This window comes from Beta vulgaris, chromosome 5, assembly GCF_026745355.1.
Source record: "Beta vulgaris subsp. vulgaris cultivar EL10 chromosome 5, EL10.2, whole genome shotgun sequence".
NCBI classification, from domain to species: domain Eukaryota; kingdom Viridiplantae; phylum Streptophyta; class Magnoliopsida; order Caryophyllales; family Amaranthaceae; genus Beta; species Beta vulgaris.
The window spans coordinates 22161688-22178949 of record NC_079206.1 but is presented as its reverse complement, the minus strand read 5'-3'; the positions used below and the strand labels follow the sequence as shown (position 1 = coordinate 22178949).

At 34.6% G+C, this 17262-nt stretch overlaps 1 protein-coding gene across 1 annotated transcript; it reads right to left on the bottom strand.

Moving 5' to 3' along the window:
- Positions 1–1957: 1957 nt before the first annotated feature.
- On the bottom strand, positions 1958–12356 carry LOC104893104 (hypothetical protein). The gene is made up of 12 exons (XM_010679180.4): positions 11804–12356; positions 11674–11712; positions 10752–10837; positions 10435–10526; positions 9980–10314; positions 8452–8520; positions 7831–7913; positions 6777–7088; positions 6254–6360; positions 4397–4554; positions 3055–3251; positions 1958–2581 (listed from the first exon to the last, which is right to left on the bottom strand). Exons 1-12 carry the CDS (start codon positions 12188–12190, stop codon positions 2317–2319), a joined length of 2130 nt encoding a protein of 709 aa, XP_010677482.1. The 5' UTR covers positions 12191–12356; the 3' UTR covers positions 1958–2316.
- Between the last annotated feature and the right edge of the window lie 4906 nt (positions 12357–17262).

Below are 17262 nucleotides of genomic sequence, written 5' to 3'. Positions count from 1 at the left end.
TTGTATATTACATGTTCTCATTTATATCAGTGAACATGATATATTTATTGATCAGTGAACATGAGATATTTAGGGTGCGTTCTGCTCAACTTAAAAAATTAAGTTTTAGTTCAGATAATTTCATATAAGTTGCAATAATGTCTAATAAGGGCAATAAGTTCCAATAAGGTCTAATAAGGTCCAATAAGTTCCAATCAGGTGCAATAAGTTCCAATCAGGTCTAATAAGGTCCGATAAGTTCCAATCAGGTCTAATAAGGTCCAATAAGGTCCAAATAGTCAATGTTTAATAAACATTTGTATTATTGTCCATTATTTTGTTATTCATAATTTCATATCACTATTAGCTGATTATGTTATTATTAGAATTTTAATTAAAGTACCACAATGATTATATAGTATTATACTTGTATTAGTGTATTATTTTATTATTTATTTGTATTATGTCTATTATTTTATTATTTATTTGTATTATGTCTATTATTTTATTATTCATATTATATTAGCTGATTATGTTATTATTAGAATTTTTTATTAAAGTACCAATGTATAGTATTATACTTGTATTATTGTCTATTATTTGATTATTCATATTGCTATTAAATAATATTATAATCATGTCAAATAATTAAGGTTAACAATAATAATAATAATATATAATTACAATATTTTGCAATTCGTCTTTAAATAACTAGAGATAACATGTTTTCGTTACTAATAACAATGAAAGATATAAATGTTATCAATTGATTGCTTCATTATCATCAATCATCTGGATATCTTTCTTCATCGGAGTATCTTTCTTCATCTTCTACATCATCCTCTTCAATCAATACGTTTTCTTCACCAACATCCAACCATATTTCATCTGCAATTGTCGCCCGAGTTATCTCCATATTCTTTGTTCTCGTCTTGTCAGTCAAATTTAAATCAGCTCTTGGTTCCATGGTTTCAACTACTTGCGAAACTGGAATCCCTAAATCATGTAAACGAATAAAATTATGTAGTGCATGTTGCCACGATGATAGCCAACTGGTAAGCATCACCCATCTCCGGCATCATTCTTAGAATCTTCCATCTATTTTTTAGTATACCAAAAATTCTTTCAACAGTCCCACGTAATGAAGAATGTCGATAATTAAAATGCTCTAACTTTCCCTTTGGTGATTTTGACCATTTTTTTCTCTTTCTTTTTGTTTTCTTTTTATCTTCTAGTACATTCACATAAATGAAAGGAAAAGAAATGAGAAGAAATGAAGAAAGGAGTTAATGCAATCTACTTACATTCACATTAATGAAAGTAAAGTGAGAATTTTTTATATGTGCCAATTTTAACTTGTTAGCAATATATGTTAATTAATTTTTGATTTTCTACTAGTGTTTTATAAAATCAAAACAAGACTATTAGATATATTTAGTGGTGAAAGTTATGTATAGACAAATATATAAATAGTAAATTTTTTTGTTAAATTAATTATCATAAGAGATAATTAATAATCATTATTTTTTAAAGGACGAATTATAATAATTATTACTCCATAAAAATTTTTGAGGGATAGTATTTACGTTAGTGGTAATATTTATGTTATTCATGGTCAATGTTTTTGTCTAATAAGGTCAAATAAATTTCAATCAGGTCCAATAAGGTTTAATAAGTTTCAACCAGATCCAATAAGGTCTAATAAGTTTCAACTAGGTCCAATAAGGTCTAATAAGTTTCAATAAGGTCAATAAGTTCCAATAAGGTCCAATAAGTTCCAATCAGGTTCAATCAGGTCCAATAAGTTGAATCAGGTTCAATCAGGTTTAATAAGTTCCAATAAGCTTAATTCAGGTTCAATAAGTTCAGTTCAGATAAGGTCCAATAAGTTCAGGGCCAATAAGTTGAATAGAACACACCCTTATTGATCAGTGAACATGAGATATTTATTGATCAGTATAAATGTATAATACAATAGTGAGATTTTAATGTGTTTATTTCCCACTGGACATCTGTAAAACTGAAGGAACTGAAGAAACAGACTAGCGTAAAGGATAGTATGTGAGACTGCTGCAAACACTTGATGGTTAAGAATATTTCTGATTACCAAAATCAATGTCCAAAATTGTAGCTCATTTCATTGCAAAATTTAATTTTACAATACTATCCCTACTTCAAGTCCACAACAAAATGAACTGCACCCTGCATGCATGTTTGTGTGCGTAATTGCTGCCCTGCGACGTTTTTCCGTCAGAGCTGCATTAGACGACACCAGCACATAGGCAGAACATGAACCCATAGTGGCTGAAAAATGGTGAGACCGGATGGAAATGAAATTCAGGAGAAACTACTCTCCCCAAGGAAGGTAAAAACTCTTTTCTTGAATAAGCAAGCCAAGTCCACTACTTCATGTTCCCTCATCTGCCTAATAGTGCGGTCAGACTTCAGTAGCCTCCGGCTTTTCTTGGACAACCTAGTGGCAATATCAATTGCCAAGCTGACCATATCTCTACAGCTCCTTATCACTTGCCAGACCGTGGCTGAATATGCAGGATTTGCTAGTCGGTTGAGTAATATCAAAGCCTCTCGTATGAGTAAAGTTCTGCATTACATACCCCAAAAGGAAAATAAATAATGAAAAATGAGCACGAAACACAGCAAGAAAGACTTTTAAGAGAGATTATAACAAACGTTATCTAACAAGGAAGCAGAGGTGCCAAACAGCTAGTTCTGTGGAACGGATTCGGTCTTGGGGCATATTCGGGTGAAAAGTCATCTGGTTCAAGAACAGGTTGAATGAGGTCATACAAACTTCCATTCCGGGTAAAAGTCGGGTAATCTAGTTTCACCTACACTTTGGGTCTGGAACAGGTTTTATTTGTCAGGTCAGTAATCAGTTCTTCCAGGTCTATAAGTCAACCATGTGAAAGATAGTGGACAATGATAGAAGATCAGATCTAAATGGATGCAAAGAGGACCCGTGTAGAGGCACCACGCCACCAACAAAAGTTTTGTGAATTAAGCGCAAGCAAGATGTATAAGCACTGAAACTTCTTTTAATCTAGTAACAGTTACCTCTCTGTGGATATTTCTGGTGCAGGGCTCGACTCCAATGCTTCTGCATCAATTTCTGAAACCAACACTTGTAGAACTAGTCCCAGAAAATTGGGTCTTTCAGAAAGCTTGTAGAATAGGAAAGTCTCAAAACCACATTTCCCAGAAGAAGCCAAAAATGATAGCACAATTATTGCATTTCGACGAAGGTTCAGCTCCTAACATAATGACAAAAATGGAGACCTAAGATCAGTTCATCACACATGTCAAGCTCAACAAAAAATAAAAATAGTCATTGTGTTGATTGATTTGTTTCTTGACCCAAACAGCATGTGCTTAGTAGGTTAAAAATCCCCATAAAAGGCGACCATATCCAACTGCCGTTTTCCGTAGTTTATCAATAGATAGAGATATTTATCACAACAAAGCTTTAAGAATGTAAAAGCTCAATCACAATCATTCAAGAGTTGGTTCAGACACACAAAAGCTCAATCACAATCACAGATGACAGATACAACAAACCACTGCATGTTTTCGTCACAGTGCTACTGAATATTCTGCTCCATTGTCAATTGTCGATTTTTAAGTTAACAAGGCAAAAAAACAATTCAGAAGTTCTTGCACAAAAGTTGAAAAATAATATTCAGGAAAGAGATGTCGTGGTGTCCCGTGTAGATTCTGTTTCTTTGGCTACTTTTAGATGACATTGGCATTGTAAATATGGTAAATTTTTTATGAGCAAAGCATAAGACTCAGAGCCAGTGGCCAGTGTGAGATCCAATGGCTAGACCTTGTCATGAAGTAGTTAGTAAATAATAGGCTTGTTTAATGGAGTTGCTGACTAAGAGAGGGATTCATAGGTAAGGCCATAAGGATAAGCCCATGCCCACCAATCTAGTCTCTGTATTTGGCTGAGGATGATGTTTTATTTTGCGTTGGACGAAAGTTCAGTTAATAACTGGTTTACCACTCTCCCCAGCCCTCCCCCCTATAAAAAAAGGCACCATCTAAAATGTATTATCTACAACAAGTAAGAGTTAGAATGGACAAAAGTAGCCAAGACAGAGGTACATTTTCTGCAAGGGATTTTTGCATTGAAAATTTAGTGATACAAATTATAAAACAATACAAGCAATCAAGCATCCTGGCTTATCATATGATCATATCCATCAGAGACAACCAGGAGATTAAATAATCAACAATGCTGGAGTAGGCTAGCCTAGTTGTAGCCTATAGATACAATTAATAGCTTCAGATGATCCAATGAACACCGCACTGGATTTAACAGAAGAGAGATGAAACATCGAATCAAAGAGATGTTAAAAGAGTGTATTAGATGGTTCTTTAACAGAAAATTACCCACCTTAACACCATGCTCAGTGCGTATTAGACAGTCGGCCAATCCCTCAAGAACAGCGCGAGATTCTTGACAAGGCAAACTTATGGCACCATGAGTTGGAGATTTTGCATCACTGTTATCTTCTTTACAACTTGAACAAAAAGTGGCTAATATATTTGGACCTTTTCGACAAAAAACAAAGAGAACCATAAGAAGAAGACCAAATGCACATATAGCAAAAATTTCAAAGAAAAATGATATCCCTCTATTATCCTCCTTGGGAAACACAAAAATGTGATGTGAGTCCCACTTCTTATCTAACTACTTTCTCATACTACTTTCTTTCTCTCACTATCCGTTTTATTAAACCAATTGTTGTCCCACTCCTGACTAGTTTTCTTCATATGCATGACAAAGCCAACAAGGAAGATTATCAGATGCGGGGATTAATACTAACTAACAACCTTATTAGTTAATTAGTAAATGCTCATTCAACTGTACGGTGGCAGCTGAAACCAGTCTAAGGCTTTGAACTTTGTTATATTCACCTGTAATAAAGTGCTCAAGTGAATTTTGTAAGAACTAGTTTAGTTTGGTAGTCTAATATGGTCTAGTCTAGTCTGAAATTTTAAGGTGTAATTTGGTATGTTCTGGATCATTCTGGGTCGGGTCTGGTGTAGTCTAATTTTAGCTTGTAGTAGTTGTAAACTAGAACATCAGGTCTGGTATGGTCTGAATCTTACTGGTCTTCAGCAAGAAATTAATAAGTTTCTAAAATAAGTTGAAGAGAAAAAAATCCTAATACTCGATTGATTAACATATAGAGTCATGAACAGAACAGAACAGAACAGAACAATGAAAGACCTTTTTTACTCCGTCTATAAATGTTTCAAGGGAAAGCACATGATTGTTAAATGTTAAGCACACGTCCATATCAGAATCACATAAAAATATAACAAGTGAAACCAAACAGCCATCTAATGCAAAATCAGCATTCTCCCTCAAGCAGTCTCAACGACTTCTTCTCTCCTTCCTGACTGCTGCTTGCATGCCCCTGTGGCCCTGTCATTGGTCATCAACTATATCTAACTCAAGTCTGCTTGCTTTCTCGCCCCACAAGAATCCTTCAAAAGTAAGATGTTGACACCACAGGAGTTGATTTAAAGTTCAGGGTGGCAAATCCTCGTACACTCCACTTGAACTCATCGCACAGAAACTTGCAAGACTTGGGACCATGAAAAAATTATATGCACAAGAAATACTCACTGGTAAGGGGGAAAAGGTCTTCATTGACAACCAACACAATGTCAGTTTACACTTCTTAGTTTGATGATCCAGTGAAAGATATTGCAGCAAGAGTATGGACTATGGCGGCAGAAAGCAGAACAATGACTAAAAAGGAGAACAGAGGCTGTCAGTAAAAAAATTTGGAAGATGAAGAATGTGGCAAGGTGTAATTTATTCAATTAGAATCAATGGCATTTCTCGGATAAGCCAGCCTCGCAAGAAGACTATTACCGACAGGTTGATAATCACCCGCGTACTTATATGTACTGTACAGACTTCTATGTATTGCACACATGTTATGCACCTCACTGACACTATAATAAGAAAAGTTGACTTTACAAACAAATAATTAATCATCAAAGCACCAAGAAAGTAATTTCTTTATCATTTAAATTTATCATCAAAGCACCAGAAAAGCAATGTATCAACTATATTCCTAGTTTGTACTTACTGCTAGCACGTGTAGGAAGAGAGGGGGCTTGTTGCTATAACAAGCTAAATTAATAACATTAACGAAATTCATCCAACAAAGCGAAAATGCAAGTAGAAACAATTGGAGGTCTATTTTACAGTGACTATATACTGAATACTCACAGTTGAAAAGTAGATACAAGAGATGCACAGCTTCTTTCCGACAGAAAATCCCAACTTCCTTTCTCAACAATAAAGCAACAGCTTCAAAAACAAGTGAGCCCCCAAACCTGATTCATCATGTAGGAAAGAATTCTTCAAATTGCGAAATCCATAGGCTAATAACTTTCAAAGTAAAAAGGGTTACAATAAAAGAAACTTTTACACTTCTTATGCTAAGTAAATAAATATAAGAATTCCAAACTACTTGTTTCTCTGAAATTGTATATCCTCCAAATAAACTTCTGTACAAAACTACAAATCTACATACATATTTATATAGATATTATACATACTCATAATATGGAATAAGACGTTCAATTTTATGATGGAACCCTAATTTCAATTTTCAGTACATTAATCCAAAAAGCAATACGAGAGTGACACTGTTGACCTCATTAGCAAGAGAAATAAGAATACAAATTTCTTCAGTTTAAGAATATGAGAATTTTAACTGATTACTCGAAAAGGCTTGAACAAGACTTACTTTGCTCTACCGGAATAAGGATCAGTTCTTAATAGGATTATATTCATGATGGAAACAGCTTCTATCCTTGCACGTTCTTCAGTCAATTTAACAACAATTTGACACATAGACGTAAACAGGTGAAGCCAGTCTACATGACAAAAAAAGGAGAAAGTTTCACGTTCAGCAATGCATATATTTTTGCAAGCTATAAAGCTCTCATGGGGTGTTTCATTTCCCCTAGCATCACGCACACCACCAGTTTTTCCCACTTCAGAATCACGAATATGCACAGCATCTGATGAGTAACACCTCTCCACCTTGACATTATCCCTGAGCAGAGTACACTGGAAAGATCAAATCAAAGTTCATAAGCAAGTGCTATAACAAACTATGGAGCTAGAATACAAAATTAAAACGAGGGAGCAAAAAGCAACATGAGCTTCCTCAGCACAGCCAAGCACACACGCATAGAACAAACACCAATTCACACCCTCATCCTATATCATGTTCACATCCACAAACCAGATACACACACATGGGGAAATTGAGAAAGGAAAAGAAGACCAAAAGCAATGGCAGAATCAAAACAACTAGTTATAAAAATGATAAATTTTAGTGGGATGTAATACATTCATATATTGGGCTACTTATAAGAATTGACACTACATTGACAAATTTCTTCTCAGAGAGTTGAGCTTGTTTCTTCCAAACAGAACCTTCGGCAAAACAATCAAAAACCTTTCAGTAAGCTACAATTACAGAAATCCTAAGTGTTCGGAAGAAGTGCATATGACAGGCCATGAACAGCATCCGTGAGAAAAGCATAAAGACAAACAATAGAACTTGTGCAATTGTAACACTAAACACAGGTAAATGCATGTAAAGTTCATCAGCTTGGGCTATTCAGACAAAAGATCATCTAACTCAAGCATACTAGAGACTAGACCTACACACAATCCGAAATTCCAAGTGAAACATGCGTGAAAAATTATGCAGCGCCCCAGTACAAAACATAAAAAACAGAAATACAATAAAAAGCTAAAGATAGAACTGTCAGCCAATGAGTTTATACCTTTTAGGAACCAATTTATCGATGCTCAACATGTGCTCCAAAGTAACATGCAGAATACACAAAGACCTACGAACAACCGAAGCCTGCATCAACATGAAATGCACGAAACAAGGAGAAACATAACATTAACCACATATACGCTACAAAAGTACATTTTTCTAAAGGAAATTATGATGCATGTCTTCCGATGAAAATAGCTTCCCCCTTATAATCCGCTCATCGGAGAGGAGGATAGAGCTGCACTGTTTCAAAAACACAAAGATTGAAAATTCCACCCCTACCATGTCCCTCCTTCATATTCAACATATTTTGAGAAGAGAAAAAGAGAAGACACAAGCTCACCAAAAAAAATAAAAATAAAGGGAAAACGTCAACAAGAAAGTAAACAGCACAACACAAGAGAGAGTAATATTACAATGTGAGAAACAGCGGAAAGAAATTCCACATCTTAGATGGTAATAAAGAAAGGATGAACGAGACTGCTAATACAAAAACCATAAATCAATAACTTATGGGTCATGATGGATCCTCTTTGCCTTCAACGGACAACTAAATTATATATGCCACATGTCATGCAGTAAGTAAAAGAATAGCAACCAAGAAATTGAAGAATTCACTCACGTTTTCAAGACGACATAGATCAAGCAGTACCTTCACAAAAGCATTTATATGGACCATATCATCAGCTAGCTGCACCATAAGTAGGATCAATACTTTACAATACAGAAGAAACGGAAATACAGCATGCATATGTCAAACTAAATCAGATTGGAGATCCTGATACATGCTAATCAATGCATATATTATGCATAGATAATATTTCTCCAACATGATACAGGTGAAACCATGTAGAAGATCCATCCCATTAGCCATTGATGGAACAGGAACATTGAAACTTCCTATCTCAAGCATAAAATTCTTCTAGGCTTCATTCAAGCACAAAATGGAAAGGGGGACCTTGTTTGAACTCAAGGGGTGTTTGGTCAAAGGTTTTGGAATAGGATGGATGGAATACAATTAAAGATGATAAAATTGTTTGTTTGAGGTAATGGGTTTTTAATCCCCACTAAATCCCTTGACCGCATATTCACCACTTGCTTATAAATGGAGACCCCCGCACCTCCAACCTTCATAATGGGTTCTAAACCTACAAGTGAGCCAAACAATCTAAAAAGTAATCCATTTCCAACCCATACCCATGACCCATGGGGATCTCATTCTCCTACCATTCCATTTCAACTACTTGAACCAAGTGCCCTGTAAGGACATTATTGGTCCCTATGCATTTATGTATCACTAGAGAATATCTTCAGTTTCCAATCATATCTTGAGCATAAGCACAGGAAAAGCAACTACCGAAACACAACTTATGATCATATAGTCATTCCGGCTTCCATTAAAAAATATATATCCATCGTCTTCTCCACGACTCCACCCCCAACCCTTCTCTCCATCTGTTTCTCCACCAAACCTCTTCCTCTCCCTAATCCCTCTTCCTTCTGCATGAGTGCGTGTGATATTCTTGAAATTTATCCTCTGTCACGTACAAGTCAGAATACCAACCTAGTGTTCGTTCATGTCAAAGTTATATACCACTTTGGCCACACAGCCTTAATTTCTTCCATGGAGATATTTACCACTCCGCTTATTTTCAAATTTTTATTTCCCACCAAAAGTGAATATTAATAAGTCAAATTAAGGCAGTTAACATGTTTTAGGAAGTAATATCTCTTAATAACTAATAACTAACTCTAGTGGGTAACAATGATAATACAGATAGTTGAGGAGTAAGTTTCTTTTGGCATGAGATCAAAAATACAATAGATGTGATTTAAATGTAGAGTTTCCAACAACAATACTGATAGCAGAACTGAAGCATATTATTCTGCATTTAAAAATATGCTTCCAACAATGATTTTTTCCTATTAAATCTTCAAGAGCTTTTCCAAAACCAGGATCAGCAAATATCCTCTCAGGAATATGCTGTCTATTCAATTCTATACTATAACATTGTCTTTAATTCCAAAAGAACCAAAAAATAATCACCTTTATGCAATTTTAATATAACCCAGTGTCCTATACACCTTTGCCAAAGTCATTAGCAAACAGCAGAAAATATGTGAGTGCTTGCAACTATATTCTGCCATACCTTTGTCAACACAGAGTGTAGTTGATCTTGCGATACCCTGGAAAATTCATCAGAATGCAGACCTAGAGCTTTTCCAGGCATTGGTGCATGAGTCAAGCCCTCGGTATCTATTTTGGAGGTCATGTTAAGACCCAAACAGCCAGATAAAGCATAGAAATCACTTGCACAGGCCTCAAGTAACTTGGCAACCAAATGTCTCCCTGATCTATGGCTGCTTAATGGGGACCAAATTGAAAGCAATCTTGAAAGATTGCAAAATGTGGATGTAGAGCCACTTGTGCTTGGATTGAGAGATTCATCACTGGCATCTGTTTGTATACCAGTACTCCTTTTCTCTGGTAAAACAAGCAAACAATCCAGACAAAAATGTCAAACAAGTGCAAACAAAAGTAGAAGGTACGTGGACATTATTGGTTTAAGGGTCTTATAGTTTGACAATAAAAACTTATGCTCACCTATACCAATCCCAGAAGCAGCATGATCAGCAATAGCACCTATGTTTTCGCATCTAAGTGAAATCACATTCCTAGAGTCGTCTTCGGAGTTACTGCCACAAAAGCAGCATAATAGCTTAGTTTCAACATGAAAGATTCAAGTTGCAAGATACTGACACTTCAAAAGAAGCACTATTACTGTGTAATAGATCGGAAGAAAACAAAAATTTACAATTAATTAGCCTTTTGGCAAAAGTCCAAGTATTATGTAGCAAAAATTTTCAATTACTTAACATCAAGATAACTTTTTTTGAACTAAAAAGAGTTGATCAGCTAACCAAATCTTGGGTTTCTTATTAGAATGTACAAACTTCAGCTGCTGCTCCTTGTTGTTTTGCTTCTTAAGCTCAGAGCATTCTTGTTTCTGCAATGTTGTCCTTTCAGCGTTTAGCCATATCATGCTTGTATAACGAAAAATCTATAATAGGATACAAAACTACAACAAAAAGAGTAGCAGAGAAAACAGGCTATATGATATCTGATGAATGATGAATGATCATATACTAACATAAACCATACAAAAAGAGCAAAAAAGAAGGTTGTCCATAACAAGTCAATTGCAAGGTGCTTATTCAAAGGACTAAGCCACATTGGATGAAGAACTACGCAACTATCCAACATTAAGTGGGAACTACAATGAGGAAAAGGGTTTAAAAGAGTGGTCCTGGATGTTTTGCAAAAAATAATTTGTCAGCCAAAATTATACCAAGAAACTATTCATGGAAATTTAGTCGTTTATGTAAAACACGAATGTTTCTCTCTTCACTATTTCATATTTATGGTGGTTGCAAACGAGGAAAAACATCTTGTTTTTCACTGTTAGCTCAACTTCTAGAATCTCTTACTTTTTGTATAGCCAAATTATACCAAGATGATAGAAATCTAGATGCATCATCATCTACAGCTGCCTCAGTTGAACCACTACGTAAAGGAACGTACATAACTCATTCATAAATCTATGACTATGGCAAGCTTTCTTGTCAAATATGCTTTCACAAAAGTCCCATGTTCTTATCCTACTTCTGATTTAAGCACACCTATTCGTCCCTTGTTTGATTCGTCTCATTGTGTATATTTGGAAAATCAAACTTTAATAAACCTTTAATAATATGTAATAGAGAAACGTGCATTGGGAAATGGGACGGAGAGAGTAAGAGATTAATCTTAGAGTTGGTTGGAAATAGGAAATGAGAAACATACCAAATCCAAAAGCTCCTTGGAGACACAGCTTAACTCGCTCTGAACATAAAAAGGAAATAATCAGAGAAATGTTAAAATTACAAATCGTTGAAATATAGAAATATGGAAGAAAAAAAAGCTAAAAAGAGACCTTCAATCGTTGAATTTCGAGCTGATCTTGAGAAAAAGGGGAAGAAACAGATGTAGAGGTGGTACTAGAATGACTATTGCTATTGTTAGGGTTTCGCTGAGAGAGTTCTCGAGGAGGAGAATGAGTTTGAACATCAACAACTACAGAACAAGCAGGAATTTGAATTTGAATTTGACTTTGGGGAGGAACATAAGAGTGGAACAACGTAACCGAAGATGAAGCTTTTGAATTCAAAGAATGTTGTTGTTGTTGTTGATGATGTTGTTGCGGTTGTTGTTGCGGTTGTTGTTGCGGTTGTTGCGTGGAAGAGGTGGCGAGATCTTCTAATTTGTCGACTTCGTTGAAAAAGGCGTCGTCAAAGTTGTCGTCGTCTAACGTGAATTCCATCGGAGGAATTGGGGAGAGGCACAATGTTTACGGTAGACTGGACTGGCACTGGACAGTGCACTTGGACATATTAAGGGGGGATTTTGGTTTTTGAACACAGATGGATTTTGAATTCTTTGCGGGACATTCTTGTAATCTTAACCTTTTGGGGGAGAGGGAGGGTCAAATTTTCCAATATGTTATTAGCGAATCACTAAAATATTGGACATTTTCTACCAAATCATAGTTTCAAATTAATTGTTACACTTACACTTTTCATGCATGTCAATGCAAAACTTTGAGGACATATATCTTTAGTTTTTTAGTTCAAATTAATTGTTACACTTACATTTTTCATGCATGCCAATGCAAAACTTTGAGGACATATATCTTTAGTTTTGTATTTGTAAAAATTATAAAAAGTACATATTAATAAAATATATACTAATACGAATCTAACAAGATCTCACATGACTATGTTTTTATTCACGTATAAATCACAAACGAGGGTCAAAGTGCAATTTGTGAATAGTGTAAAATGTCAAAGTATAACAATTAATTTGAAACAGAGGTAGTACTTCCTTTGTATAAAAATTGATTTAATCAATCCCAACTTTGGGCATCCTGACAAAAACAGCCCCAACTTTCGTTTTTTATTGTCCAGTCCGAACTTTTAGGGATACTTTGCACGCGTGGACCTAACAGGTTACCAACCAGCTAATGTAGGTAAACACTAGTCACGTGCCTCCACGTGACTTTTTAAGTTGACAAAACTTAGAATTTACAATTCTCCCATGGCAGCACATTCTCCTTCTAGAGTTCTACCATGGCATCACAACATTCACCAAATTCCTCCTCTTCTTCTCTACTCTTTCCTTCTTCCTTGTGCCCTCCTTTACCACCCCCACAACCTTCCCCCTTCCCCTGACACCCCGAAACAACCCATTCCCCTACTCGTCCCTGACCACTTGACCACCCTTCCCCTACTACTCGAAAACCCTCCCCTGACACCTCGAAAATTGCACTTATTGTCAAGGACAATCGCATCATCAAGGTAGTGAGTTTGTGTATCTTTAACTTCGATCCGCATAAATTTTTTCTTCGTCTTTTAATTTTCGATGTTCAATGTGAATTAGTGGTATATCATATGAATAATATATATACAATGTTTCTTATCACGTTTTTTTTCTCTGTAAATCGAACGAATATTGTTTGGACATTAAGAATTTATCGGTTTTGGATGTGAATTGCAAATTTAGAGTGTTGAGTTGATTTTGATCAATGGTTGATGATATGATCTGCAAATTTGGCGGTGATATGGTGAAAGAGACGTCGGGAGTGGAGGCAGTTGTTGTTGGCGGAAGATGATGAGTTGCCGGAAAATTGAGGAATTATGAAACTGGACATGGGAAACTGAAATGGTGTAGTTGATTGAGGAAGTAGAAGAAGGGTGGGTGGAGGTGAAATGGTGTGGGAGGAGGTGGAGTGATGGGGGTGACAGGGGAGAGGGAAGGCATGAGAGTGGCAGGGAGGATGGTGGAGGGAGGAGGAAGGTGAGAGAGAGAAAGAGTAAAAATTTGAAGGAAAAAAAAAAAGGAAAATGAGGGGTATTTTTTTATATAGGTTTAGCAGGTAACCTATCACCTTGGACTACGTGCATAAAGAACCCCTTAAAGTTGGGACTGAACAATAAAAAACGAAAAATGAGACTGTTTTTGTCAGGAACCCTATAGTTGGGACTGATTAAATCAATTTTTCCTTTTTTTTTATCATTCTCACCTGTAATCTTGATATTATTCAATAAAATTTTTAAATCTAAATAATAATAATATATAACAAAAAAATATAGTCATGTGAAGTTTTGTTTGATTCAACTCGATGAGTATTTTTTCTTTTTATTAATATTCATTTTAAATTTTAGCAAAAAATTGTTTTTAATAAGTCAACCTTTAAGTTGATCTTCTAAAATAAGTCAATTTTTTTATTATCTTAGAATAAGTTAACATTATTGTATTTACTTCAGTTGTAAACGAGTTAATGACTTTAAAATTATGATACATGTCACATTTTAATAGAATGACATTGTGATTTTAACTTATTTATAGCGAAAGTAGATACAAGGTTAACTTATTCGTAGTTAATTGATGACTTATTTTAAGAATAACGCGCAAAGGTTAACTTATTAAAAATAATTTTTCCTAAATTTTACTAATATGTAATGAAAGATGTTTAAGGTTAAATAAGTGCATAGGCAAGCGCGCATAGTAAAAAACTCAAAGTATGAAAGATAAAAGAATATAGAGAGAGTACAAAGTTGCTCCTTTTCTTAAAATAAAAAAAAAACTAGACGGATCCCAGATCATGGAGCACCCTAAAGGATCCTTACGGATCGATGATAATGAAAAAAGTCGTATCCTACGAATCAAATCAATAACAGAGATTAGAAGCAGAATGACCATGATGGGTCATGCAATCCGCCACATTGTTCGCTTCTCGAATTACATGGCTGCACACCTCCTCAAAATTTCAAATCTTCACAATTTTTTATTGACTGAATAGCAGTCAAATTATCACCTTTGATAACCAAATTTCTTAAAACCTAAAGAAAGGGCACCCCTAATCCCTTCTTGAAGACTTCAAGCTTCAACAACAAGAATAGAATAAGAGGAGCAAATAGACTTAGCTCCACAAAGAATACCTTTCCCCTGATCATCACGAATGACAAAATCATAAGAGGCTTGCCATCCTTTAATTTAGACCCATCAAAATTAAGTTTAACAAATTTTAAAGGGGGATCCAAGAAGTAGAGTTACACAAACTTATTAATTCCTCCGTAACATGAAAAAAAACGCAACAAAGTAATATTTTATACCTCACAAATAATACCCAATTGTTGCATTTTTTTCTATTACGAAGGAAGTATTCTTTGTTGACAGACCTTTGAGCTTTAGGGATAGAAGAGAAATTGTCCCCAAACAAAGCGAAGTTATCCACAAACACTCGAATCATAATTTTCATATTATAAGGAGAAAAGGATTCTTGACGAAAAGTAATACTATTACAAGCATACCAGATAACCCACCAATTAATAGCATAAAGATCAATTTAGTTATAAGAACAAACATTTTTTAGATTAGATAAATACTCAAAAAAGGAGTCACTTTCGTTAAAAGGAGGAAGACAGGGACATCCCCAATGTAGAGAGAGTTCCTCATAAACATCAATACAGAAGGACTGAAGAGAAAGGATGAATTGTATCTTCTGAATGATAATCACAAAAAAAACACTATAATTGAAGAAAAACATGACTAATTTCTTACCTCTTTTTCGTAAAAAGCCATTAAGACATATTTTTCAAAGAAAAAAAATTAATTTTAGGAAAGACTATTAGCTTCCAAATCCAACTGAAGCGCTCTACAGGGCGAGGACCCAAACCATAACCCTGACGAAGTTCACCTTCGATTTAATATAATAGCCCCCCATTAGAAGAAATTTCCCAAGAAATTTTATCATCAATCTTACTAATAGGAATAAATAAGCTTGAAATAGCAGAGACAACATGAGAAGGAACATACTAAGACAAATGTTGCAAATCCCATTGGGGATCCTGCAAAATAAACTGACACATTTAAAAAAATTCAGACTAGTAGAACAAATGTCATAGATAGAGTATTGATAAATTAAACTCAATTGTCAAATCAGAATTAAATCTTTTTCCCATTCCCAACATTCCATCATAAAGCTTTTTTAAATGTATTTCCAAGAGAAATTAATTTTCTCTATTGCTAAGAGACATTAGCTTTTGTTTTATAGGAAAACAAATCATCATCCTTTTAATATTTCCTAGTATCCAAATTAACTCAAAGATTTTCATAATTGACAAGAATTCCACAAAAGTTTAAATTGGAGAGCTATATTATTTATCTTTGATCTCCTTAACCCCATACCTCCAAACTATTTTGGTTTATATACCTTTTCCTACCCAATTAAATTTGGAGTTTTAGAAGAGGGATCTTTATTCCAGGAAAAATTTCCTACAACATAATTTATCTAAAGAAGAAAGAATAGTTGGTGGAAGAGAGAAATACTGCATTGATAATTAGCTTTAGTATCCAAGATTGCTTGAATTATAATAGCCCGGCCAGCTTGAGACAAAGAATTAGCCTTCCATTGCATCTAAGTTTGCAATTGGTATGACCCTATGATATGATACTATTAACTAGTCTATCAGTGATAATTTTAGGACAAGTTTTCAGGACGAGCAACTAATAATTACGTGTAGAAATTGAGAATGCAAGTTTGATAACTACAATTGGAAATAGATGATTGTGACTTTTATAAAATACTATTATTGTTTTAACAAGTTTACTATAATATTAACATACTAAAACTCTCCTTCTCCCATATTGTAAACTGTAAAGGTAGATTTGTCTTTTTTGTATTTTGTTGGATTTTCAAGCTCTATTAACTTCTTATAAATCAGTATTAGCACAAACCACGATCATTAACGAACTTTAGTTTCTACGATATCTCTTTCAAATCATGTTAGATATAATTATATAACCTTCTATGAAGGGGTTCATTGATTTGCTGTTTTTTGGTGTAAAATTTGATTTAATTTAACTGATTGTAGTAAAAAAAAAAACTTAAAGTCTTTCGTGACTTTGCCCATATCTCGATCAACAAATCAATATATAGAAGAAAACAATAAACAAAAATACAAAGTTCTTAAACTCTCATAAGCAGAAAGATAAGAAAGCCTACACATGATGTTGCAACGGAAACGAATAAACAAACAATAAAACGTAAAAAATAAATAAAGAACACGAAAGATTTAACGAGGTTCATTATCAATTTGATAGCTACGTCTTCAGGGCAGGGATAAACTCTTTCACTATGATCAAGCAGAACCACGAATACAATAGGCAAGTGAATCACTTGAATACTCTCTTCAATGAATCTCTCAAAGCTCTCTCTCTTAGAACTTCTCTATTGTTTCTCTCTCTTGTGTTTTGATGATTATTAAACCCTAATTAACCCACACATAGAATATATGTAATTAGGTTTACAATACATGAGTAAGGGAGGCCAAG